At 48.3% G+C, this 26381-nt stretch overlaps 1 protein-coding gene across 1 annotated transcript in view; it reads left to right on the forward strand.

Annotated features, from left to right (window-relative positions):
* Positions 1 to 26381, forward strand: part of GMPR (guanosine monophosphate reductase) — a 58337-nt gene that overhangs the window by 28556 nt on the left and 3400 nt on the right. Inside the window, exons 5-8 of the mRNA XM_003263539.3 lie at positions 8056 to 8137; positions 12613 to 12719; positions 19622 to 19664; positions 24634 to 24793. Of these exons, the coding sequence (XP_003263587.1) occupies positions 8056 to 8137; positions 12613 to 12719; positions 19622 to 19664; positions 24634 to 24793 (392 nt within the window). The remainder of the gene's footprint in view (positions 1 to 8055; positions 8138 to 12612; positions 12720 to 19621; positions 19665 to 24633; positions 24794 to 26381) is intronic.

The following is a 26381-nucleotide window of genomic DNA, read 5'->3' on the forward strand; positions in this document are numbered from 1 at the left end:
GCTGTGTCTAGCTAAAGGTTTGTAAACGCACCAATCAGCACTCTGTAAAAACGCACCAATCAGCAATCTGTAAAATGGACCAATCAGTGCTCTGTAAAATGGACCAATCAGTGCTCTGTAAAATGGACCAATCAGCAGGATGTGGGCAGGGCCAAATAAGGGAATAAAAGCTGGCTGCTGACACCAACCCCGATAGCCTGCTGTGGTCCCCTTCTATGCTGTTGAAGTGTTTCTTGGTTTGTTCTGCTGCTGCTGCTCGTTGTTTGGGTCCACGCCACGTTTTTAAGCTGTAATGCTTATTGCAAAGGTGTGCGGTTTGATTTCTGAAGATACTGAGACTGTGAACCCACCCGCTGGGAGAAAGAGGCAATTTTAGTTGCGCCAGTTTTAAGAGCTGTGATGTTCACTGAAGGTATGGCTTCACTGCTGAAGTCTAGACCACAAACCCACTGGGAGGAATGAGCAACTCCCATATGGGTTATTTTAAGAGCTGTAATACTTGCCATCTTTAAGAGCTGTAACACTCGACGATGAATGAACTACGGCGGGTGCACCACCTTTAACACTGCGAAGGGTGTGCGGCTTCCGTTTCTGAAGTCTGTAAACCATGAACCCATGAGAAGTGAAAAACTCTGGGTGTGCTACCGGAAAGAGCTGTAACACTTCCTGTGAAAAGTGGCATTTCGTATGTGCCCCCTAAAAGAGCTGTAACAGTCCCTGTGAAAAGTGGCATGTTGGCCGTGCCACCTGAAACAGCTGTAACACTTATGTGAAAAGTGGCATGTTGGATGTGCCACCTAAAAGAGCTGTAACATGGCTGGGTGTGGTGGCTCACACCTGTAATCCTAGCACTTTGGGAGGCCGAGGTGGGTGGATCATGAGGTCAGGAGCTCATGAGCATCCTGGCTAACAGTGAAACCCCATCTCTATCTACTAAATGTACAAAAAAAAGAAAAATTAGCCGGGCGCGGTGGCAGGCGCCTGTAGTCCCAGCTAGTCGGGAGGCTGAGGCAGGAGAATTGCGTGAACTCGGGAGGTGGAGCTTGCAGTGAGCCGAGATTGTGCAACTGCAGTCCAGCCTGGGTGAGAGTGAGACTCCGTCTCGAAAAAAGCTGTTAACACTCACTACGAAGGTCTGCGGCTTCACTCCTGAAGTCAGCGAGACCACGAACCTTCCAGGAGGAACAAATAACTCCGGAGGTGCCACCTTTAAGAGCTGTAACACTGGCTGCAAAGGTCTGCGGCTTCACTCCTGAAGTCGGCAAGAGCATGAACCCACCAGAAGGAACAAACTCCCCACACGCCATCTTTTAAAATTTGTAACACTCACCGCAAAGGTCTGCGGCTCCAGCGAAACCAAGAACCCACCAGAAGGAACCAGTTCCGGACACACTGGGACTTGGAGGTCTGTGTGTTGGCTCTGGGAGATGCTTTTGTGCTGGTGGCTCTTTCTGACCTGGTCTGGAGGAAATAGGTACCTGAGATCTAATCTGTCCAGATTAGATGGAGGCAAAGCTCTACTCCCCTGGGGCAATGCCGTGTCAGGTGCTGTGGGTAGATCTCCGGGAGCCATGGGCTGGATCTCCAGGGCAGGACCCTGACATCTCCATGCGTGACTGATGGCTCAATGTCCTGCCCACATTCTTAAGGTTCTCAGCCACACAGACATTTCCGTTCTACGCCGCTTCACAGCAGGCAGACACATTGAATATTCCTTGAAGGCTTGGGGCAGGTCTGGGGCCTCACCAGTCGAGTGTGTCTCCCCTGAGGTACAAGGGGTGTGTGTGGCTGAGAGCACCTCTCAGGCCGTGTTCCCTGGATTTTCTGTTTTCACCCACATTCTGGAACCATAGCTGAAAGCTACGAAGGTGATGTTCTCTCAAGAGTCACATAATAAACTCAGTTTAACGTGGCTGTTGCCTGGATAGCAACTATTTTTCCCTGGGCAGGTAGTGGGACATTTTCCACGTGCTTGGGAACAGTCACGGGTTTATACTCTTTTTTGGTGAGATGGAGTCTCACTCTGTTGCCCAGGCTGGAGTGTGGTGGTGCGATCTCGGCTCACTGCAGTCTTTGCCTCCGAGGTTCAAGTGATTCTCCTGAGTAGCACACCTGGTTAGTTTTTGTATCTTTAGTAGAGACGAGGTTTTGCCATATTGGCCAGGCTGGTCTCGAACTCCTGATCTCAGGTGATACACCTGTCTAAGCCTCCCAAAGTGTTGAGATTACAGGCGTGAACCACCGTGCCTGGTGATATTTTTATTTTTATGTTAGAGATTGGCACATCACAGCCTGTGGGCCAAATCTAGCTGCCTGCTGCCTGTTTGCCAACCCTTGCCTTTTATCATCCTATGGAAAGGATTTTTCTTGCAAGAGGACCCCAGAAAAACCAGTGAAAAGTGGGTGAAATTACTGTTTAATGGGTACAGAATTTCAGTTTGAGATGATTAAAAAGTTCCAGAGATGAATAATGGTGATGGTTGTACAACAGTGTGAATGTACTCAATGCCACTGAACTGTACTTTGTAAAAAACTTATTTACTAACAAATTTTATATTAAATAAATTTAAAATAAAATGAATTTTATTTTAAATTAAAAATTTTAAATGTTTTTTATTTTTAGGTGTACAGTTCAGTGCCACTAAGTCCCTTCACAAAAAAATAAAAATAAAAAATATTTAAAAAACAAAAATTTTTATTTTCTATGTGTACAATTTACACCTAGTAAATTTTTTGTGTATTTGACCACACTTACAAAATAAACTAAAAAGAATGGGTAAAGGAGCAATATACAGAAAGTACTCTTAAATGGAGGGACTAACATTTATAAAGCACCACCAAGAGCTGGGCCCTGTGCTAAGAATTTGAGAGAACTTTCTTTGTAAACCTTTTAAGGAGTAAAAGTGGGTACATCCACCCCCATTTTATAACAGGATAAATGGAGACTGGTTGAAGTGATTTGCTCAAAAGTACCCAGTAATGAGGGAGGTCTAGCATTCAACCCCAGATCTTTCTGAACTTATTTTGCCATAGATGTTGAGGCCTAAAGGAAAGCTGGAAAAATTGGGGCAAAGCAGTTTTTGTTTTCATTTTTGCCCAGAGACCTTTTGTCATTAGTTCTGTTCAGGCTGCAGTAACAAGATACCGTAATCTGAATAGCTTATATTATAAAAATCAGAAGTTGGCCTGGTGTGGTGGCTCATACCTGTAATCCTACCACTTTAGGAGGCCAAGACAGGCAGATTGCTTGAGCCCAGGAGTTTGAGACCAGCCTGGTCAACATGGAGAAACTCCATCTCTACTAAAAATACAAAAAATTAGCTGGGCGTGGTGTCACATGCCTGTAGTCCCAGCTACTCAGGAGGCTGAGATGGGAGGATCACCTGAGCCTGGAAAGTTGAGGTTACAGTGAGCTGTGATTGCGCCATTGCACTCCAGCCTGGGTGACAAAGTGAGACCCTGTCTCAAAAATAAATAATACAAATCAGAAGTTTATTTTCACAGTTCTGAAAGCTGAGAAGGCCAATATCAAGGCAGATTCAGTATCTGGTGAGGGCCGGCTTCCTGGCTCAGATAGATGGCCATCTTTTCATTGTCACCTCTTGTGGAGCTCTCTCAGTCCTCTCTTAGAAGGCCACTAATCCCTTTGTTGGGGGCTATGCCCTCATGACCTACCTAATTCACCTCCCCAAATCCCAACCTGCTAGTATCACCACCACCTTGGGAGTAAAGCTTTCAGCATTTTAATTTTGGAGGGACGTAAACATTCAGACCATACCAACTTTTTAAAAAATGGTACAAAAGTTCTTGAAGTCTTGGCTTGGCCACTTTTTATGTCTTTTCCATGACTTTCAACCTCTCCTTGAGACAGAGGAGCAATTGTTGCCTTCCAGAGCATGGGGGAGCCCAAAACATGCTTGGCTTCCCTAGGAAGAGGGGTTGCCTATCAGAATCCTCCATCTGCCTGCCTCAGTGCTCTGGACCAGGGTTCATTGCTTCCATGTTGTCGTGGCTGCCCAAGAAATGAACCTGCATGAACTGCCTGGGTGACTGAGCCTGCTGTGCTGCTACGCACAGTCCCATTCTGACACCCCTGTATCCGCTCCACACCCAAGGTGCTTCATGACAAGATAAAGTAGACTCCTCACTTAATCACTCTGACCAGCTGCTTCCTGGCCCCTATTATCACACCCCATTCCCAGAGGCTGCTCGACGGTACACCAGGGACTTCACTAAAGCCTGACCACACTCCTGTCATGTTCTCATTTCTGATTTGGTTTTTTCCTCTTTTCCCCTATTTTGCCCTTCTTGATTTCAAACTTGAATTGACAGCTCTTTGTTCCTGCCAGTGGAAACTCCCTCATCCTCCTGGAAGCATTCTTTCTTTGGAGTCCCTCATGGTTGAGACATTTCATAATCACTTTGGGTTTTTCCAGACAGTGTCAGTGACCACATTTGGACTATGGATGGATTCAGCAGTCACACAGGTAGCTGATGGGATGGAGAGACATTTGCACAAGCTTCTGGGTTACTAAAGCGGTGTCAGCCTTCTTGATGTTTTTAAGCTGACTTTGGCTAGTTGAGGTGGCTCATACCTGTAATCCCAGCACTTTGAGAGGCAGAGGTGGGGGGATTACTTGAGGCCAGGAGTTAGACACCAGCCTGGGCAACATAGCAGGACCCTATCTCTGTTTTAAAAATAATTAAATAAGTAAGTAGAACTTACTTTGACTCTACCTGGTTGTACCTGGTACGTCTATGGTAAGCTGACTTGAATTAATTTATTTTGTCTAAAGTAGCCCCTTAAAAATAAAACGGTTAGTAGGTGGCGCCAGATTGGGGAAGAGAAATCCACATCGAAAATGAAATTGTGGCCGGGCACAGTGGCTCATGCCTGTAATCCCAGCACTTTGGGAGGCTGAGGCAGGCAGATTGCTTGAGCTCAGGAGCTTGAGACCAGCCTAGGCAACAAGGCAAAACTCTGTCTCTACAGAAAATACAAAAATTAGCCAGGCGTGGTGGCACATACCTGTAATCCCAGCTACCTGGGAGGTTGAGGCAGGAGAACCGCTTGAGCCTGGGAGGTTCAGCCTGCAGCGAGCCGTTTGTGCCAGTGCACTCCAGCCTGGGAGAGAAGAGTGAGACCCTATCTCAAAAAGAAAAAGAAAAGAAAACAAAATGTGTGGTGGGCTTAGCATAGCTTCTCTAAAGTTTTTTTGGTTTTGTTTGGTTGTTTAGCAAGTCAGCCACTGGGGAAGAACTGGAGCTCGTGCCCTGCTTCTTAGGCTCCTGTGAGGTTCTCTATCAGGGACAGAGCTCATCATGCTGTTCCTCGCACTGTAAAAAACAAAACTAAACACTCCTGCCCCCATTTAATTATAAAAGTAACACACTTTCTAGTATAAAATCTAGAAAAGATTAAAGAAGAAACAAAGTTTGATCATCTCTTCACCTAGACATCATCTGTTAGCATTTTGGTGTTTTTTTTTCATACACACATACAATTTTTTTAATAACAAAATTGAGATTTCTATTTCTCCCAATATTATACTAAAAGCATTTAAGCATTTTTTCCCACGCTGTTAAACCACTCTTAGGCTGGGTGTGGTGCCTCACACCTGTAATTGCAGCACTTTGGGAGGCCAAAGTGGGCAGATCACCTGAGGTAAGGAGTTTGAGACCAGCCTGGCCAACTTGGCAAAACCTCGTCTCTACTGAAAATACAAAAATTAGCTGGGCAGGGGGGTGTGTGCCGGTAATACCAGCTACTAGGGAGTCTGAGGCAGGAGAGTCTTGAACCCGGGAGGCAGAGGTTGCAGTGAGATCATGCCACTGCACTCCAGTCTGGGTGACAGAGCAAGACTCCATCTCAAAAGCAAAACAAAACAAAAAGCCACTCTTAAAAACACCATATGGATGGGTCATAAATTGTTGGATCATTTCATTTTAGGGAATATATTTACAGTTCTGCACTGTTACAGATAATACATCTTTGTAGTTAAATGTTTGTCCACACTATGATTATTTCCTTGGGAGAGAATCTTAGAAGAATTGTTGAATACGAGGAAGCGCCTATTTCTTTTATACGGACAAGTTGCTTTCTGGGAAAACTCATACTACAATAAATTTTCCCAGAAGAAAGAGAGATTCTGTCTGATGTTTTCTCTTTAGTATTTACTGTTTACAACTATTGATAATTTGTTAAGTGAAAAGTAGTACCTCATAGGTACCTTAGTTTACATTTGATTATTCGGGAGGTTGAACACTTTTTCCATTTTTCTTAGCCACTTTTATTTCAGTAGTGTATTCATGTCCTTTGGCACTTACTCTATGAGGTGTTAGCGTTTTTCTTACAGGTTTGTAAGAGCTCTTATTATGTTAAGGATAATAACCCTTTGTCAAAATTGTAGATATTTTTCTCTACCTGGGTATTTGTTGATTGTATGAATATCTGTGTTTACATGTATTTAAGTTTTTTTTTTCTTTTTTTTACATAGAGACAGGATTTTGCCATGTTGCCCAGGCTGGTCTCGAACTCCTGGGCTCAAGCAATCCACTTACCTCAGCCTCTCAAGTGTTGTGATTATAGGCGTGAGCCACTGCACTTGGCCAAGTTTTTAGTTTTTATGTAGACAGCTCTGTCATTATGTTTTTTCACTTTTATGCTTATTGAAAGTATTCAAGGTTTCCTTCTGAATTTGGGGAGTATAACTTTAATTTTAATTCTTTAATCTACCTCTAGTCCTCTTTCTGGGCCATCTGTGATTTTTCCATTGTCAGCTACTGTTTGGATTAAAGCTTTGAGCCCTCCTCATCACCTTCTCCCCACATCCTTTTATATGAAGTTAAAAGTCATTTTGTCTACGTTAAAAAAGAAAAATTCCCGCTGGGAAGCAATTCAGAGAGAAGACATTTGGACTTCAGTGCAAAAAACATGAGTGGAATGAGTAAGGATTCATTTTGCAAAATATGACTTTGCACAGTTGTGAAAACTCAGCCAGGGCATCTTGCCAAGTATCCTATATACCGGCTGAAGAATCCACAGGGCAGTGAGTTGTAATAAAAAGGGCTATTTTTGCACTCCTACACTCCTGCAGTGAAAGAACTTGTACTATTTCCAAACCAGACACATCCTTCTAGTTGATAGATTCTGCCACTTCCTGGAGGGTTGTGTGTTCTTAGGCCAAAGCTTCATATTCTGTAAACTGAGCACGTGCTGATGCTATGTGGTCCATGAGGGCTCATCTGCCTTTTCCTGTCTAGATGGGAATCCCAGCCCTAGAGAGTGGGGCACACTGCTATTTTCTTAACTGTGTTTTCTAATTCTGACTCTGTGGGGTTCTATAGAGATTCTTCAGGGGTTTTGCAAACTGTGAAACATTTTTTTGCCCAACACTAAAGATTTTAATTACCAAGAGAGTGTTTCATTGCTGACTTTTTGTATTTGGGGTCCCTCTAAGATTTTTTTTTTTTTTTTAGACTGTCTCGCTCTGTCGTCCAGGCTGGAGTACAGTGGTGCCATCTTGGCTCACTGCAACCTCTGCCTCCCAGGTTCAAGCGATTGCCCTGCCTCAGCCTCCTGAGTAGCTAGGACTACAGGCATGCGCCGCCAGGCCCAGCTAATTTTTGTATTTTTAGTAGAGACGGGGTTTCACCATGTTGGCCAGGATGGTCTCGATCTCTTGACCTCATGATCTGCCTGCTTCAGCCTCCCAAAGTACTGGGATTACAGGCATGAGCCACCAAGCCCAGCCCCCTCTAAGATTGTTGTTGTTGTTGTTGATTGCTGAGATGTCTGAAAAGCCGTGACCTGGACACTCTAAGATCTCTTCTAGTTCTTAAATCATATAATGCTGTATCTTCTCATGCCAACAGCTCACCCAAGGGGCCTTTCCCAAAAGTGGTCTCCAGGTATGAAATTCTGTGTTCCTTTTTTGTCCCCCAGCTGTCTGGTGGCTTTAGGACCTGCACATCCGTGTGTTCAGGTGTGGGGTTCCTCACCTTTATACCAGCAATAGTAGTTCATGATCATGAGCTGTATTCTTTCTGTCTCAGGCAGGGAACGTGGTGACAGGAGAAATGGTAGAGGAGCTTATTCTTTCCGGAGCAGATATCATCAAAGTGGGAGTTGGACCAGGTAAGACTTGTTAGGAGCACAGCAGAGGGCGTGTGTGGGGAAGAATGGGATCTGGGGCTTGCAGGGACTGGAGATCACTGGAAGGGGATGCATGAATGACTCATTCACAGATATTTAAAGCACGCTTTTTCTGGAAGCATAATTGAGCTTCTCGGGGAAGCCCTTGATGAAAAGTATTCTTGAGCTGCTTTTTGATGCCCCCAGGGACCTTCTAAATTATGGTTAGAATATATGGATGTGGTCAGAATACGAGGGCTTGTTTTCAGAACCAATGTGGAAGAATGTACATTTCACTAATGACCCCATACACCTTGAAGAGGAAGGTGATAGGTGAAGAATCCATACAGACAGTTAATAAACATGAATGACTCCAGTTTATGTGAATGTTTGAGGGACCCCAAACATTGCAAATAAGCTTGCAGTGATGAGGCCACATTCAAACTTGACCCATCGCCTAGGTAATGATCACCTTTGGCTCCTTACCTGATACGTATTAGATGTAGATTTTGCCCATGTTCTTCTCCCTGGCATGCTTTCTTAGGAACACCCATTGGCATCTTAAGCAGAAGAACGAGGTAGAGCCTTCTGTCCTTGTCTTGGGTGGCGCCATTTTTTCATGGGGCAGAGTTACTGTTCGCTTTCCTTCTTTGCCCTGCTTGAAGATGAGCTGCCATGTTTTAAATTCATCCATGCACATCCAGTATTAACCAGGCACTAAAATTGAGGAGCAAGAAAGAAGATACACGTTTTCGCTTGGGACTAAAAAATAGCAAAGATTTTTCAAAAGAATCTCACACCCAAATGACACTACCAAAAAAGGAAGCAAACCTAAACCCATGAGAGGAATCTGTTGGAAAAACGCACAGCTGGGAGGCACAGGAGACGCTGTTGAGCTGTGACTTGGCTCCGTGATCAGCCTGAGGGAACTGGATGTGTATGAAGAGAATATTAGGAAGAAGAGCCCTAGATTCATAAAAATACCCAAGCTTTTAACATACAGGGAGATTTTCAAGGTTAAGTTTTTCATATTGCCACTCATTTAAGCCAGCTAATAATGTATTCTGAGCAAGTGGGAAGAGGTCTTTACTGAGTGTCTACCATTATTGAAAAGGCAAAGAAAAGATAAGGCCTCGTTCTTCTTTGCCAGGCTGCCTCCTCTTAGGGCAGGCTGTAATAGACAGACTGATAATAGAACAAAATAGGCTAATAGACTAGGAAGACTCTTTTTAGTCCCAAAGGCAGGGACACTCACTAGTCACCTGTTTAATCAGAAATATGGGCCTAATGCGGTGGCTCACGCCTGTAATCCCAGCACTTTGGGAGGCCAAGGTGGGTGGATCGCTTGAGCCCAGGAGTTTGAGACCAGCCTGGGCAACATGGTGAAACTCTGTCTCTACTAAAAATAGAAGATAAAAATTAAAAAGTAGTCAGGCACAGTGGCATGTACCTGCAGTTTCAGCTACTTGGGAGGCTAGAGTGGGAGGATCACCTGATCCTGGAAGGTGAAGGTTGCAGTAAGCTGAGATCGCGCCACTGCACCCCAGTCTTGGTGATAGAACAAGACCCTGTCTCAAGAAAAAAAAAAGGAAATATGTGTTGAATGTTCACTAGCTACCATTGTGTTGGGCGGGTGCTGTACAGGATGTAAAGGTGTGTGAGAAGCTTCTTGGCTCGAAGCTTTTTTTTTTTTTAAGAGAGTCTTGTTCTGTTGCCCAGGCTGGAGTGCAGTGGTGCGATCTCAGCTCACTGCAACCTCCGCCTCCCAGGTTCAAGTGATTCTTCTGCCTCAGCCTCCCGACTAAGTGGGATTACAGGCATGCGCCACCACGCCCGGCTAATTTTTTGTACTTTTAGTAGAGACGGGGTTTCACCATGTTGGCCAGGCTGGTCTCGAACACTGGCCTCAGGTGATCCGCCCGCCTTGGCCTCCCAACGTGCTGGGATTCCAGGTGTGAGCCACCACGCCTGGCCCTCTCAAAGCTTTTCTAGATGTGATCTCGAACATTTACTACGCTTGTTTTCTTCTTGCACATCTCTGTGTCTGCATTCTATTTCCCCAGAATCTGTATTGTCCTTCTGCTCTCACTGTCTCTCCCCACCCCTCTGGCTGTCTGTGTAGAACAGATGTGACTAAAGAGAATAAGGGTGTAGTCCCAGCTACTCAGAGAGGCTGAGGCAGGAGAATGGCGTGAACCCGGGAGGCGGAGCTTGCAGTGAGCCGAGATTGCGCCACTGCACTCCAGCCTGGGCGACAGAGCGAGACTCCGTCTCAAAAAAAAAAAAAACAAACAAAAAAAAAAAAAAAAAAAGAGAATAAGGGGCTTTCTCTGAGCCTGATGCATGGGAGCTACTTCTTTAAATTGTTTGGAGACCATATTTAAGTCTCACACATTCTTTATGGTAAAAACATTGTGTATTATGTATCTAAATGATAGCATTATTGGATGTCTATTGATTGATAGATTTCATTCATTATTGAGCAACTCCTGGGAACTGGGAGAAAGCATCAGAAATGGATTCCCTGCCCCTCTAGTCAGGAGAAAATATGCACCAACTTCTTCTTTCACCTGGGTGCTAATCAAACATGCCTGTGTGTTATTTGAAGCTTCTTCCTTGGCTGTTTCCAAGAAAGGCAATTGGTCTACCCTTTATAGAGCCCTCACTATGATCAGAACCCCAGGCCTACTGCAGCTGAGGCCCCCACCCCTGGATCTAGCAATTGAATGGGAGAGGAGGAGAAAAGCCGAGGCTGAACCGGAGGTTAAACCTTTTATTCTGCTGTGCACAACGTCCGGTTGCAGGGCGGGGGGAAGGCGCCTTCGTGGGAATGAGACTTGTTGGCTCCGGGACTGTGAGTGACACATAGCAGGACACAGGGAGCTACAGGACTTCTGTGGACTCTGCCCCACAGCTGATGCAGGAGAGGGGCTTGCCCTGTCTCTCCTGGTTTCTCTGCTAAATCCAGGCCTGGGGGACACAGACACACTTCTCCATCTGATCTTGTCCCTTAAGACCCCTGGCAGAAATTAGCATCCTACAAGGTGGTGCCGGCCAGGAGCCGGAGAGGAGCCTGGGCCTCAAAGCATCCCACCCCCGAGTCTGGTGGGAGGGAGGAGTTCACTTCCACCTTTACCCTGTCCCCAGAGCACCCTGTCCCCAGAGCGCCCTCTCGTGCACACCACAAGACCTCCGGGAGGGGCTGAGTGAGTGGCAGTGGAGACAGGGATGTGGGTGACTCATTCATTCTTGAGTCCACACATTCTTTCAGTGACTATTTATAGTGCCTTATTATATATGAGGCTCTGTTCTCAGCACCTGATAGCAACAGTGAATGTCCATGGAGCTGACCACCCAGCAGAGAAGACAGACCCTTAACATTCTCACACAGATCCTGATTGAAATGCCTCTTTTTGAAACTGTGATGAACAACTCCCCTGGGGCAGTGACATTTAAGAAGAAGCTGGAAAGATGAGAAGGGTTTGGCTAGGCAGGCTGGTACAGAGGGGAGTGTCCAAGAGAGAGAACATGGTGTACAGAGTCCCTAAGGTGGGAAGAAACTTGCCCCATTGGAGAAGCAGTGGGGAGGGAGGGGAGCAGATGGAGCTTGATTCTGCTGATCTGGGTAAAGTGGGGTGCTGTGGCGGCACCGGGAAGCTTGAATAAGGGGAGGTATGATAAAGAGGTCAGAGTGCGACTTGGCCTGGACCTAACTGGGAGAATAACCAGGACTGGGGCTGACCGTGGGACAGGCAGGCAGGAGGGTGCTGGTGTGAGCCCTGCCCTGGAAGTGAACCTTGGGCTAGGCTGCAAGGGACTTGAGGTGGGGCAGCCAGGAGGGAGATGGGCAAACAGCTGCGCCCCGTGGAGCACAGAGCTGAGTGAGAGCAGGTGAGGGTGTGGAGGGTGTGGTGCTGCAGGCCAGGCCCTGGGCCAAGCAGTATCCCTCCCTGTGCCATTTGTTCTCTGCCACAACCCCAGGAGGTTGTGTTTCTCTTTGCATTTTACAGGCCAGGCAGTGAGGCTTAAGAGGGGTGAGTCATTTGACAAAGGTTGAAGGTAAAGAAGCTATGAGGCTGTGGGAGGATTCTGAGAGGTCCTTTAAAGCAGAGTGTAGATTTGTAGAAAGGTGGAAAGGAGTGGGTATTTAAGTGTGGAAAGGTCAGTGCCTGGCTATTGCATGGAAGCCGATGCCACAGGGAGGAGTGGCAGTGACAGGTGCATGGTGGAGGGGAAGGCGATGTCTGGGACATCAGCCAGTGACAGTGATGAGGACCGGAAGGGGTGCATGGCCAGGCAGTGTGGTTTTCAGCGACCTCCATTGTGCAGATGGGGCAGCCCGTTCCCCACATCTCCTCTGCCACAGAGGTTCACCCTGGTCACTAGAGCAGGGCTGCGAAGGTGATGGGGGCACATTTCATTTCACAGTCTTCTCATGTATAACCATCTATTTGGGGGCAACTTCTTTCTCTGTGCAGGTTCTGTGTGCACCACCCGCACCAAGACAGGAGTGGGGTACCCCCAGCTGAGTGCCGTCATTGAGTGCGCTGACTCTGCCCATGGCCTGAAGGGCCACATCATCTCTGTGAGTCTCCACCCAGGGCTGGGGCTGGGGTGTCTTGTGAGGCCCCTGCTCCCTCGCTGCTCTTCTTCCACTGGCTGGGCATCCTGTGGGCATGGGAGGGAGCTGGGCACTGCGGTCACAGCGCTGACATTCAGCAGAAACAGAGACCCTGCTGCCCACGGATTCCACAGTGAGGGTGGCAGGCCCAGTAGGCAGAAGCCATACAAGCAGGTGGGTGGTCCATCCGATGAAGGATGTGCAGGCAGCTTTCAGAGCACAGGGTAGGCCAGGCCACAGCTTGCTAGAACAGTTGTAATAAAGCCCCACAGACTGGGGGCTTAAATTTCAGTGTCTCACCGTTCTGGAGACGAGAAGCCCAACATCAAGGTGTTGGGGGGGCCATGCTCCCTCTCAGGGCCCCAGGGAAGGATGTGTTCCAGGCCGCTCTGTGACCTTCTGCTGGTTCCTTAGCTTGTGACATCCTCTCTGTGTGTGTCTCTGTGTGCAAACATTCCCTTTTCCTGAGGATACCAGTCCTTTTGGATCAGGGGCCACCCTCCTCCAGGATGTCCTCATCTTAACTGATGACATGTCCATTGTCCCTGTTTCCAAATAAGGTCACATTCTGAGATGCTAGGGGTTAGGATGGCAACATGCGAGTTTTTGGGGGGGACCCAGTTCAACCCATAACAGGCCACAAATCCCATATTCAGGGTCAGGGAAGGTTTCCTGGAGTGTAATAGAGAGACCTGATGGTTGAAAAGGAATTTTTCAGATGAGAAGAAAAAAGGGAACAGAAAAGCACTGGGGAACCAAATCTCAGTCACTGCATCTGGTGCGAGTGAGCTGAGAGAGGCAGGCGTGAGGGGCAGCAGGAGATAAGCTTGAGGGCAAGTGTGGACAAGAGCTGTGGGATCCAGCTTTAAGGGTGGGACTTCTCCAAGAGCACTAGGGAGCTATTGCAGAGGTCTGAGCAGGAGAGTGCCCAACTCACTGCCTTGGGGCAGATTGAAAGGGGCAAAATAAAAAAGAGAGCCCAGCTGAGTCAGTGTTAGTAATTCAGGGGGGAGGTGACTGTGCCCTGCAGCAGGCTTGAAAGCCATCTCCAGAATTGACTGACATTTGGGAGGCAGAATTAAATAAGTGTCAGCAATGGAGTAGGTGCTTGGGGGGCACTGGAGAAGGAGAAGGAGGAGCAAGTTTGTGGCTGGCTCACGTGCTGGCTTACCTGGAAGATGGCTGCAAAGGAAGAGGTTCGGGGCTGGTGTGGTGTTCACTATGGCACGTGTCTGTTGATTTTGAGGTGCTTGAGGGGCATCAGAAGGGAAATTGCACATGAGGCATTGTGTTCATGGTTGGAGACTTGGCAGCTTTTAGCCCATAGATGATGAGAGTCTTGGGAATGGTGCTCAGGTAACAACTGAAGCTAAGATCAAGGTCTTTCACTCGCTGTCCAGTGCAAATTGCCTGGGCTCCTTCTAATGCCTCATCCAAGTTTTTCACCCACCCATCCATTCATCCAGCAAGTATCTATTAAGCATCTACTATGATAGTATGTAAAATAAATGGTCAAAGGCTTATTGGTTAATGACAGAGTTCCAAGACCCTCCACTCAATACCCTTTGCCCCAGTGAACAAATTAATATCCATTTATTGAGCAACTAGTGTGTAAAAGGCTGACATAGAACTGTCGGTCTACATTTGCTGAGAGGTTATTCAACTCACGGGAGCAGCCAGGCAGTAGTACCATTCCGCAATATGTCAGTGGTTCTTAAATCCTGAGTGCAGCCTTGTCTGAGGCTGGCTGCATGAGGATCACCAGAGAGGCTTTTACAAATCAACATTCCGGGACCCCATCCTAGTGAACTGGCTCTTTCAGAGGTTGGTCCCCAAAATCCCCATATGTAATTAGTCCTGTCTCCATTACCTAATAATGTTAACCATTGAGCATCTCCATCAAGTCAAAACTTGGACCCTATATCGTAAGTGTTGAATGACCACTATTTCCAAAGTAGTGGAGTTCTGATTAATAAAGTTTTACTCTGAACATATTCTGAGATCCTTATGTCTTTCTAGAAACTTCAAACTTGCTTAGTTTACAGGGCTGTTTGGCCAAAGATTGGTGGTAGGTAGGGTGGGGTGGAGGCTCTGTGTGCCCCAGAGGTGAATCTGATTGGAAATCAACTTAGCATCTCTTTACTCAGTACCACCTAATTTATAGTGTATCTCAGCAGTTCTCTTAAGTGTGGTGCCCAGACCAGCAGCAACAGCATCAACTGAGAACTTGTTAGAAATTCTTGGGCCCCACCATCGAGGTGACCTACAGAATCAGAACTCTGCAGGTGAGGCCCAGGAACCTGTTTTAACACGAGCCCTCCAGGTAGTTCTGATGTCCTCTCAAGTGTGAGACCCACTGGCTTATAGAGTAGAGGCTCAGCATACACTGGCGGGGTGAGTGTTCCTGAACCAGGTCTCATCTGCTGGTGCCCAAGGCAGCAACTTCTCTGAATTTAACAGTTAGGGACAATGACATCCCAAGCCTGGGGCACTGGTGCAATCGGAAGGTAGCACTTCTGATCTTGCCTGTGTTCTCTGAGGTTTTTTTTCTTTTTATTTTTTACTTTTTTATTTATTTTTTATTTTTTTGAGATGGAGTCTTGCTGTATCGCCCAGGCTGGAGTGCAGTGGCACGATCTCAGCTCACTGCTAGAACGCCTCCTGGCTTCAAGCGATTCTCCTGCCTCAGCCTCCCGAGTAGCTGGGATTACAGGCACGTGCCACCATGCTCAGCTAATTTTTCTTTGTATTTTTAGTAGAGGTAGGGTTTCATCAGGCTGGCCAGGCTGGTCTCGAACCCCTGACCTCATGATCCACCCGCCTCAGCCTCCCAAAGTGCTGGGATTACAGGCGTAAGCCACCATGCCCGGCCTCCGAGGTTCCTTTTACATCAATACTGAGAGGTTTCCTAGATGGAGTTAGGAGTTCCATTTAGCCAGAAAAGCAAATGAATGGACTTAGAATTTGGACCCTTGCCCTCAGCTCAGCTGTAAGCAGCTGAGTGTCTTGGGGTTCAGAGCAGTCATTGCCCCCATACTCCCTTTGTCTAACAGGGCATGGGCACATTTCTCTCACTTGCCAGTAGCCCTGAACCTGCTGGAAACCCACCAGATGTTTTGGATCCTGCCACTTGGTCCAATTTCCTTCCAGCTGTCCCATTTTACCCTTTATTTGCTGAGTTAGCACAGTGGTGCCATTGAAGTTCAAAGGAAGCCACAACATGGTGTCTGTTCAGCATGTGCTGATACCCAAGAGGCTGGGCTTCAGTCATGTTCCTGTTGTGGCCCACGTGGGCTTCAGAGAGGCAGAGAGAGGAAAAATTCAGGATATTTCCTGCACAGGTGAAGATTAAGGTGGGACCAGTTAATTTTTTGTTGTCACACCATTATTTAGAAATACCTAAACAAATTCATTCAAATAATTAATCTTTTTTTTGAGTCAGGAAAATTTTCCCAACAAAATATGTTTAACCTAGGAAAAGTTAGAAATGCAAATAAACATAAAAAGGAAAATAAGTATTAGCAGTAATGCTATCATCTTAAGATAACCCCTGGTTCTAAACTTGTTTTTCCATTTTTATAGCTGTGTGACCTTAGGAGAGTTGCTTAACCTTTCTGAGCCTCTGACCACGGCCCGCCGCCCCCATCCCACCCCTCCCCTGCTGTCTACACAATATCTCCTTCAGGTTCATGAGTTTGAATGGAAAAATGACTTTTAAGTTCATAATAGTTGCTGGTTCTTAGTAGGTGACTGACTTGAACTCCTTTCTCTGCCTACTCCATGTTTGCCATCACCATCCTTCCTTTGTTTTAGGAATGAGCAAGTATTTTTCTTTTTTCTTTTTTGTTTTTTCATTGTCAGTATTCAACATAATGTGAGCAAGTATGTTTTTTTTTCTTTTTCTTTTTCTTTTTTTTTTTTTTGAGACAGAGTCTTGCTTTGTCACCCATGCTAGAGTGCAGTGGCATGATCTCGGCTCACTGCAACCTCTGTCTCCCAGGTTTAAGTGATACTCCTGCCTCAGCCTCCCGAGTAGCTGGGATTACAGGCACACACCACCACACCCAGCTAATTTTTGTAGTTTTAGTAGAGACGGGGTTTTACCATGTTGGCCAGGCTGGTCTTGAACTCCTGACCCTAGGCGATCTGCCTGCCTCAGCCTCCCAAAGTGCTGGGATTACAGGTGTGAGCCACCGTGCCTGGCCTGAGCAAGTATTTTTAAGCAAAAGAGGCTGGCTGACAATTCACAAGTTATCATTCATGTCCTGTGATGCCGTTTGTACTTAAATATAATGTTAACTCTTTTGGAAAAACAAAAAAAGGACTCCTTGTACATTACTGCTTTGAATACTTGCACAGAACAGAATACTAGCCCAAATGTTGTTGTTTTTAACAACCTTTCAGCAGCTATGAATGTTTATGTGTGAAGACACATGTATGTCTTAGATTGCTGGTGCTACTCTGCTTCCCGAGAACATGAAAGGACACTTTGAACACTTCTGGAAATATAAACAGTGGCAGGAATTAGACTGCCCTGTCTGTCCTAAGGCATCATGTGAAGTTGGATTGCTCTTGGTTAAATGTGCAACCATTAACCACATATGGTTGTTTGGTCTACGCTGTCCATTTCACAAGTGCACATACAAAAGCACCCTGTGAGCAGATGATGCCGTAAATATGATTTCCTCTTTGCAACACGCCATACAGTTGTATTAACTGTTGATCTCTTGGCCCATCCTGGGAAGAGAAAGGCTGATTTTCTTGGGGTCCCAGTGGTACAGGGCTCCTGATTCAGGCCTTATCACTGACCACAATAATACAAAATTTTCAGGACACCACAGGAGACACAAATGAGTGAACAAAAGAGTGATTTTTTTAAAAGTCATACACGTGTAGGACTTATTTTAATGCGAGCATGAGTTTATTTAATGTGTTTGAGGCCAGAAGTGTGAAACACTGCGTAGAGCTGGTTTTGATAAAGAGATAAAGCACTTTAAAATTAATTGGCAGGGCAAGCGAAGGGCATTTTGAGGTTGTACCTTTGAAAGGTAAAGTAAATAAATATGCCAGGATTTTGAAGCATTAACAAGGGGTATACAGCCACAAGCCCTGTCCCTGTCTTTACACAGTGGGTTTGGGCCAGATAACATATGGCAGGACCACCTCTGGAGTAATTATTCCTCAGTGCTCTGTGGCCCTCTGGGGGTCAGAGAAGCCATGTATGAATAACACATTTGATTGAGGAAATAACCATGGTCAGTAAATGTTTGTAAAGAAAAGGTCCAGCCTTCACACTTAACCTTTTGATCAGAGCTGCAAAGAAGTAGTGAAACAGTATTGGAGTTCTAGCTCCTGGAGTGACAGGCCTCATTGGTAGATAGAGAAAGGGGACTGAGTCACAGAGACCCTATGTTCTCAGTTTGAGATGTTCTTCACAAGGTGGTTCATCCCATTTCCCTGCTCTCCAACTCCAGAGGTGCATGCACCTTCCTGCAGGTTGTAACACGGGGTAGCCTGGGTACCCTGTCTTTTCTCTATTCCTTCCCAAAGTGGGTCCCACCTTCTGCGGACAGGTGCTTCCCTCTGAGGCCCTGCTCTTTCTCCTAGACACACACTTAGCTTTGGGCTGTGTCACCGTCACGTGAGCCCTGACACTATTGCTATCTCCCCTTGTGCCATGGCTTTCGTGACTGTCCCTGTGTGTCTGGCTGCTGCTCCAGCGTACTGTTGCCGTCCTTTTGCCCCTTGAATTGCACCCAGGCTACATTAGGAATAGCAGGTAACAGCCTGGGCATTTGGTGTCGTGTTTGTAAGAAAATGCAGCTAGCGGCTGGGTGCGGTGGCTCATGCCTGTAATCCCAGCACTTTGGGAGGCCTGAGGTCAGGAGGTCAAGACCAGCCTGGCCAATGTTGCGAAACCCTGTCTCTACTAAAAGTACAAAAAGTAGCTGGGCTTGGTGGTAGGCACCTGTAATCCAGCTACTCAGGCGGCTGAGGCAGGAGAATTGCTTGAAACCAGGAGGAGGCAGAGGGTGCAGTGAGCTGAGATCACGCCACTACACTCTAGCCTGGGCAACAAGAGTGAGACTCTGTCTCCAAAAAAAAAAAAAAAAAAAGAAAAGAAAAAGAAAAGAAAATGCAGCTAGCTCTGCATCCTAGAAGACTTGTACTGTGTGGCTGGTGTTTAAACATTACCCGCAACAGCTGAACCTTGCTGGGCAGCCCAAGATAACAGATTGGCCCTGCTACACATTAAAGCAGCCCAAGTGTGGTCTGCATGGGCAGTGTGGGTGGAAAAACAGATGTTTGATTTTAAGGTAACTTTGTACCATACATGAGGAATAGGAGACATGGAGATACCTGGAAGGATAAAAGGATTAACTCAATGTCCTTTTCTGGGCTCTTATAAGAATTCAACCCTTGTACTAAATAAATCTCACCTCACACCAGGCAGAGAGGGAAAGGTGACTCCTGAGTGAGAATGAGCGTGGACAGTGGAATGGCTGGGTGTGTTACATAGGGGGCTGGCATGGGATGAGAGCCGAGCCCCTCTGCCACTCACAGCCCCTGCTGCCTCCTGCTCTGCAACAGACGTGCCTGAGCCCAGGCAGGCAGGTGGGCAGTGGGTGGTGCCAGCTTCTGACCCACAGAGGAAGCCTGGATGGGCCTGGGGAGTGAAAGGTGCAATATTGAGGAGAGTACACTTGATCAGACAACAACAGCCGTGGTGGGGGGACTTGGGCCCGTGGGCTTGCTGGGGGCTGTGGTGGGTCTGAACCCCCAGTCACTAGGTCATCTGGGGGGAGAGGACAGCCTGGCTGAGCTCCCGCTGATGATATCCTGTCCCTGCTTTTTCCTCTGTGAAGGATGGAGGCTGCACGTGTCCAGGGGACGTCGCCAAAGCCTTTGGTAAGGCCGGGCCCTGGTGCAGAGGGAGGGAAGGAAGGAGGGAGGGAGCTCCCTGCACCTCTCCAGGTGGCAACCTGAATGAGGAGGGGGACCTGGTGGGAAAGTTCTGGGCCTCCTGGAGGTTCCTCTCCCTGGGTTTCAGCCCCAGTTGGCCCAAATCCTGGACCGTGGCAGAGCAGGCCACAGATGCCCCAGGAGATAGATCTAGGGGTGACGTCCGGCAAGCCGGGAGTGGGTGAAGTCACGGCCTTTTCATCCCAGGGAGGAGAAAGCTCAGGGAACCTGTCCAAGGGGAGGTGCCAGGTGTGATGTGTAGGAACTACAGAGGGGGTTTTTTGGACCCAGCTTGGAGAAGTCCCGTGGAAGGGACAGGAGGAATCCCGCAGCGGTTTCTCACTGGAGGCTGGAGCCTGCCTCCCACTAGGGGGCAACAGTGCCTGCTGTGAGCCCGTGGGATTGAGGATGGGGAGCGGTGGTGGGAGGGCAGCAGGTCCTGAGCTTTTCTCGGGAAAGCACTAGACGCTCCAGCCTCTCAACACCACAAGCAGTAAAGTACGACTGCCGAGCCACGTGTTGGCCACAGAACTGCAAATGGCATTCGGAAGTCAGAGCTGGCCGTGTGGCTGCAGGCTCCAGAATGTGAAATGGGGGTTGTGGGTGCCGGCGGGAGGCAGAAACGAAGCTCCCATGCCTCCGCCCTTTGCTGATGCCAGAAAAAAAAAAAATGGTGGCAGGAAACTTTCTGTCAGGAATTCTGTTCTTTTGTTTTTTGTTTTTAATTTTCAGGCTGGGTACGGTGGCTCACACCTGTAATCCCAGCACTTTGGGAGGCCGAGGTGGGCGGATCACTTGAAACCAGGAGCTTGAGACCAGCCTGGACAATACCCCATCTCTACTAAAAATACCAAAAAAATTACCTGGGTGTGGTGGTGCACGCTTGTAATCCCAGCTACTCAGGAGGCCAAGGTGGGAGAATTGTTTGAACCTGGGAGCCAGAAGTTGCAGTGAACCGAGATCACGCCACTGCACTCCAGCCTGGGCGACAGAGTGACCCTGTTTCAAAAAGTATAAAAAATAAAAATTAAAAAATAAATGATCAGACAACCCTGATAGTGACAAAGGAAAACACAGGGCAGTGTTCTTAGCAACAAGGTTTCATAGCAACCCAAAGAATGTCACAAAAAATGGGATTTAACCTCCTCCTAATCATAGGTCTTATCTGTGGAAGGGAGTCTATAGACCCTCCACTGATTCCAGCTTCCTATTTTATAGTTGAGGGGACTGAGGCTCTAGGAGGGAATGACAAGGTCACAGCCCTACAATCAGGGGCATAACAGGGAGAATACAGTGCCGCTGCTAGCTAGTGCTGTCACTTACCCTTTATTGTAAGGATCATCGGCCAAGGGCATTTTTATGATTGGTTTTTGCGCTGAATCTACTTAATACAGGTGGTGGTCCATCTTGGACTCTTTTGTGTTGCCTCACACATGCTCTCTGTACAGAGAGAGCCAAACACACTTTAAAGTGACTGGTCATTGATAAGTGCCTTGTAGATCACAGTTCCTGGCCTTTGGACCACACTCAGCTCAGTCTCCTTTGGGTGCCATTCCCTCCTCCACTGTCTCTCAGTCAGTGCGGCCGTACCTGTGCCAAGACTTAGTGGAGCGAGAGGGACCTTGTCAGGGAAGGATGCAAGAGTGTCCCGAAATGAAAATGGTTGGGAACCCCCTCAAAGCGTTCTTTAGTGGGTTTGTGCTCTGCGTTCCTGCTGTTGACATCTGCTCCTTTGCAGCTGCCGCAGAGGTGCTGTGCTCCTGAATTGTGGTCGGCAAGAATCCTGGCTGGACACCAGTTATCCTGCTTCCTTAAAATCATGGCAGGAGGACCAGGGAGTCAGCATTCGTGTTAGGAACCCTGAAAGGGGAGGGTCTTCAGAGGTTGCTGCCACTTAGGAAGGTTGCGTTGTGCTTTGCTTCCGAGTGCTAGAAAAGCTCGCCTGTCATGGTGAACGGAAGGCACCGTAACGACAACGCAAACCCCAGAGTGCTCTGCCAATGTTTAAATGACCAAATCGAAGGCATCAGGGCCACTTTCAGGAGTTCCTATGTTTCCTCCTCCTAATTAGGATTTGCCAGGCTCCCCTCTTCCTTCATCCTATTACTTAATACATCTGCGCCCTGCTACTGTCTTGTTCTGTTCTAAATATAAACCCTCAGTAGGGCTTACTCAGGGGAGGTTGTAGTGAGAGGTGACAAGCATGCTAGCAGTCCTCACAGCCCTCGCTTGCTCTCGGCGCCTCCTCTGCCGGGGCTCCCACTTTGGCGGCACTTGAGGAGCTCTTCAGCCCGCCGCTGCCCTGTGGGGAGCCCCTTTCCGGGCTGGCCAAGGCCGGAGCCGGCTCCCTCAGCTTGCAGGGAGGTGCAGAAGGAGAGGCGCGAGTGGCAACCGGGGACGCGCGCCGCACTTGCGGGCCAGCTGGAGTTCAGGGTGGGCTGGGCTTGGCGGGCCCTGCACTCGGAGCGGCCGGCCGGCCCTGCCGGCCCGGGCAATGAGGGGCTTAGCACCCGGGCCAGCGGCTGCGGAGGGTGCGCTGGGTCCCCCAGCAGTGCCAGCCCACTGGCGCTGCGCTGGATTTCTCTCTGGGCTTTAGCTGCCTCCCCGCGGAGCAGGGTTCAGGAGCCGCAGCACGCCATGCCTGAGCTTCCCCGCCCCCTCCATGAGCTCCTGTGCGGCCCGAGCCTCCCCGATGAGCGCGGCCCCCTGCTCCCCGGCGCCCAGTCCCATCGACGACCCAAGGGCTGAGAAGTGCGGGCGCACGGCGTGGGACTGGCAGGCAGCTCCACCTGCAGCCCCAGAGCGGATCCACAGGGTGAAGCCAGTCTGGTGGGGACGTGGAGAACCTTTATGTCTAGCTCAGGGATCGTGAATACACCAATTGGCACTCTGTATCTAGTTCAAGGTTTGTAAACACACCAATCAGCACCCTGTGTCTAGCTCAGGGTTTGTGAATGCACCAATCGACACTCTGTATCTAGCTACTCTCGTGGAGACTTGGGGGAACCTTTGTGTCAACACTCTCTATCTAGCTAATCTGTTGGGGAGGTGGAGAACCTTTGTGTCTAGCTCAGGGATTGCAAACGCACCAATCAGCGCCCTGTCAAAACAGACCACTCGGCTCTACCAATCAGCAGGATGTGGATGGGGCCAGAGAAGAGAATAAAAGCAGGCTGCCCGAGGCAGCAGTAGCAACCCGCTTCGATTTCCTCCTTTAGTGTGGAACCTTTGTTTTTTGGCTCTTTGCAATAAATATTGCTGCTGTTTACTCTTTGGGTCCGCACTGCCTCTATTAGCTGTAATGGTGATTGGGAAGGTCTGTAGCTTCCCTTCTGAGCCAGCAAGACCATGAACCCAAGAGAAAGAAAAAACTGAACACACCTGAACATCAGAAGGAACAAACTCCAGACACACCACATTAAGAGCTGTAATACTCAGGGCAAGGGTCTGAGGCTTCGTTCTTGAAGTCAGTGAGACAAAGAACCCGCCAATTCTGGACACTAGCAGTTCCTTATTTAATAGCCAATGAAGAATTGTACTGCACGGTGACCCATGAGCAAAATGGGAAATGATGACTTTTTCTCCCACGTTTTTACTTTGACAGCTAATCATTCAGTGTCGATCATGTGCAATGCACTTGGGATAAACATAGAACCTGCCCTGGGCCTGTTCCAGCACAGCCCACAAAGACAGGTAGCTTCAGTACCTCAGTCTCCTGTGCCTGTCCTGGAAATGTGCTGTCATTCGGGGGTTAGTCTGGTAGAGTATTTACTCTGGAAGTCTAGCAGCATTGTGGTGCAGGTGGAGTTTCACACGACTTCCACAACACAGGACCTGCCTTCCTTGAAGCTGTCCTCTAGTGTAGGCGCTTCAGTCTGTTCTGAGGCCCTTTCCTGATGTATACGCACAGGGAGTGTCAGAGTGGAGAGCTTCAAGTACAGACCAGACACCTGAGGGGGGTATCAGAGGAGTCACAGCATTAAGTACAAGATTAGATAACTTGCTCTCTAAGATACTGCCCAATTTTTTTTTTTTTTTTTTTGAGATGGAGTCTCCCTCTGTTGCCCAGGCTGGAGTGCAGTGGCATGATCTCGGCTCACTGTGACCTCCACCTCCTGGGTTCAAGCGATTTCCGGCTAATTTTTGTATTTTTAGTAGAAATGGGGTTTTATGTTGGCCAGGTTGGTCTTGAACTCCTGATCTCAAAAGTGATTCACCTGCCTCGGCCTCCCAAAGTGCTAGGATTACAGGCCTGAGCCACCGTGCTTGGTGGAATACTCCCCAATTCTTTTTTTTTTTTGAGACGGAGTCTGGCTCTGTCACCCAGGCTGGAGTGCAGTGGCGCGATCTCGGCTCACTGCAAGCTCCACCTCCCGGGTTCACGCCATTCTCCTGCCTCAGCCTCTCCGAGTAGCTGGGACTAGAGGCGCCCGCCACCACACCCGGCTAATTTTTTTTGTATTTTTAGTAGAGATGGGGTGTCACCGTGGTCTCGAGCTCCTGACCTCGTGATCCGCCCGCCTCGGCCTCCCAAAGTGCTGGGATTACAAGCGTGAGCCACTGCGCCCGGCCCTACTCCCCAATTCTTAATGTTTCTCTGATTCTAAAAGAGTTGGATCTGAGGAAGGTGGTCGTATTTAGCCATTAAAAGCCATTCAGCATGGTCCAGTATATGGGACACTAGCCTTCAGTAGGCTACATTTGTTTCTCCCAGTGTCCCATGGCCCCATCTCCCTGCATGGAAGCCTTCTCCTTTTTTCCAGGAGGAGACAGGAGAGAGAGGTCCAGCCTTCCTCTTGACTATAGCTGGGCTGGGAGGGAGGTGAACTGGGCAAGCACTGGGATTTTTTGAGAGCCTGTTTCCCCTGAGCTGTTTTCTCTGCTACTCCCTTTCATCCCCACCGTTGGCATTTAGGAGCTGGAGCAGATTTTGTCATGCTGGGAGGAATGTTTTCAGGTCATACGGAGTGTGCTGGAGAAGTGATTGAGAGGAACGGACGGAAGCTCAAGCTCTTCTACGGGATGAGCTCTGACACCGCCATGAAGAAGCACGCTGGAGGAGTTGCTGAGTACAGGTGAGGAGGCGGCCCCGGGGCGCACCCTTGAGGCCTGGCCTTGCTCTTCTTATGGAGATGGGATGGAAGCAGGTCTGAATAGCAGCTCTGTGTATAATACAGTACCGTGGGAAGGGGTTCTTTTTAAAGAGCCCTAATTTGTATCCAGTTAGCGTTTGCAGTGTTTGGGGTTCCCCAAAGCAAGTACAGAGCAGCAGTGTTTGGGGATGGGTTGGAAGTGTGACCAGGGGTATATGTGAGTGGGTGCCAGTCCTGAAAGGAATACTTCAGACCTCTGGGGGTGGGTGGAATTACTGTCTTGTCCTTCCAGTAGAGCCTGTGCTGAGCTATCCCTGTAAGCTTAGATCTCTGGCTTGAGAAGAGTTCAGGCTGAAAGGATTGAGTTGAAGAATGGCTCTCCTCTTGCACAGAAAGCCATAGGTGTGGTCTAGACCACTGCACGGTGGCCAGGTGTTTCCTGAAGAATGCTGCATATAGCTCATACTGCTTCTCACCTGCCTCCAGGCTCCGAGAGTCGACACAGCAGCATTTTCAGCCATTCAGTTGTGTCATCCACTGTAGAAGTGGGGCTTGCTTCTGCTGATGTGTGTTTATTTTGTATTTTGTATTTTTATTTTTTTGTGGTGGAGTCGTGCTCTGTCGCCCAGGCTGCAGTGCAATGGTGTGATCTCAGCTCACTGTAATCTCTGACTCCCGGGTTCAAGTGATTCTCCTGCCTCAGCCTCCCGAGTAGCTGGGATTACAGGTATCCGCCATCATGCCCAGCTAATTTTTGTATTTTTAGTAAAGATGGAGTTTCGTCATGTTGGCCAGGCTGGTCTTGAACTCCTGACTTCCAGTGATCCACCCACCTCAGCCTCCAAAGTGCTGGGATTATAGGCATGAGCCACCGCGCCCGGCTCCTGATGTGTGTTTTTAATCCATGGTCTCCAAAGATACCTGGGTCTTTTCCTGATTGACTTCCACTTTAACTGTCTGCATGTGTGTTTTAAGAACCCGATGATGGGGCCAGGCACAGTGGCTCATGCTTGTAATCCCAGTGCTTCCAGAAGCCAAAGTTGGAGGACTGCTTGAGCCCGGGAGTTCCAGATGAGCCTAGGCAACATAGAAAGACCCTGTGTCTACAAAAAAATTAAAAATTAGCTGGGTGTGGTGTCACATGACTGTACTCCCAGCAGCTCAGGAGACTGAGGCAGGAAGATGGCTTAAGCCCAGGAGCTGGAGGCTGCAGCGAGCTATGATCGTGCCACTGTGCTCCAGCCTGGGCAACAGAGTGATACCCTGCCAAAAAAAAAAAAAAAAAAAAAAAAAGAACCTGATGACAGTATACTCACTGCCTCACCCTGCTCCGTAGAGCCTACTGTTACTCTCATCAGGGTTAGTGCCGACGACAAGCTATACAAAATGGGGGCAGGAGCAAAGGTTCTCCATGCGCAGAGGGAAATTGGCTGTGAATTGGCTGGTTGCGTTTTTCCAGGAAACTTCAGGCTTCTCCCTCCAGTTTTCAGACTCTATCCTGTGTTGGAGTGGAAACCTAAGCCCTCCCTGACTGACACCCTTTATTTCCTACCACTCATTCCACACCCAG

Source organism: Nomascus leucogenys, chromosome 8, assembly GCF_006542625.1.
Source record: "Nomascus leucogenys isolate Asia chromosome 8, Asia_NLE_v1, whole genome shotgun sequence".
NCBI classification, from domain to species: domain Eukaryota; kingdom Metazoa; phylum Chordata; class Mammalia; order Primates; family Hylobatidae; genus Nomascus; species Nomascus leucogenys.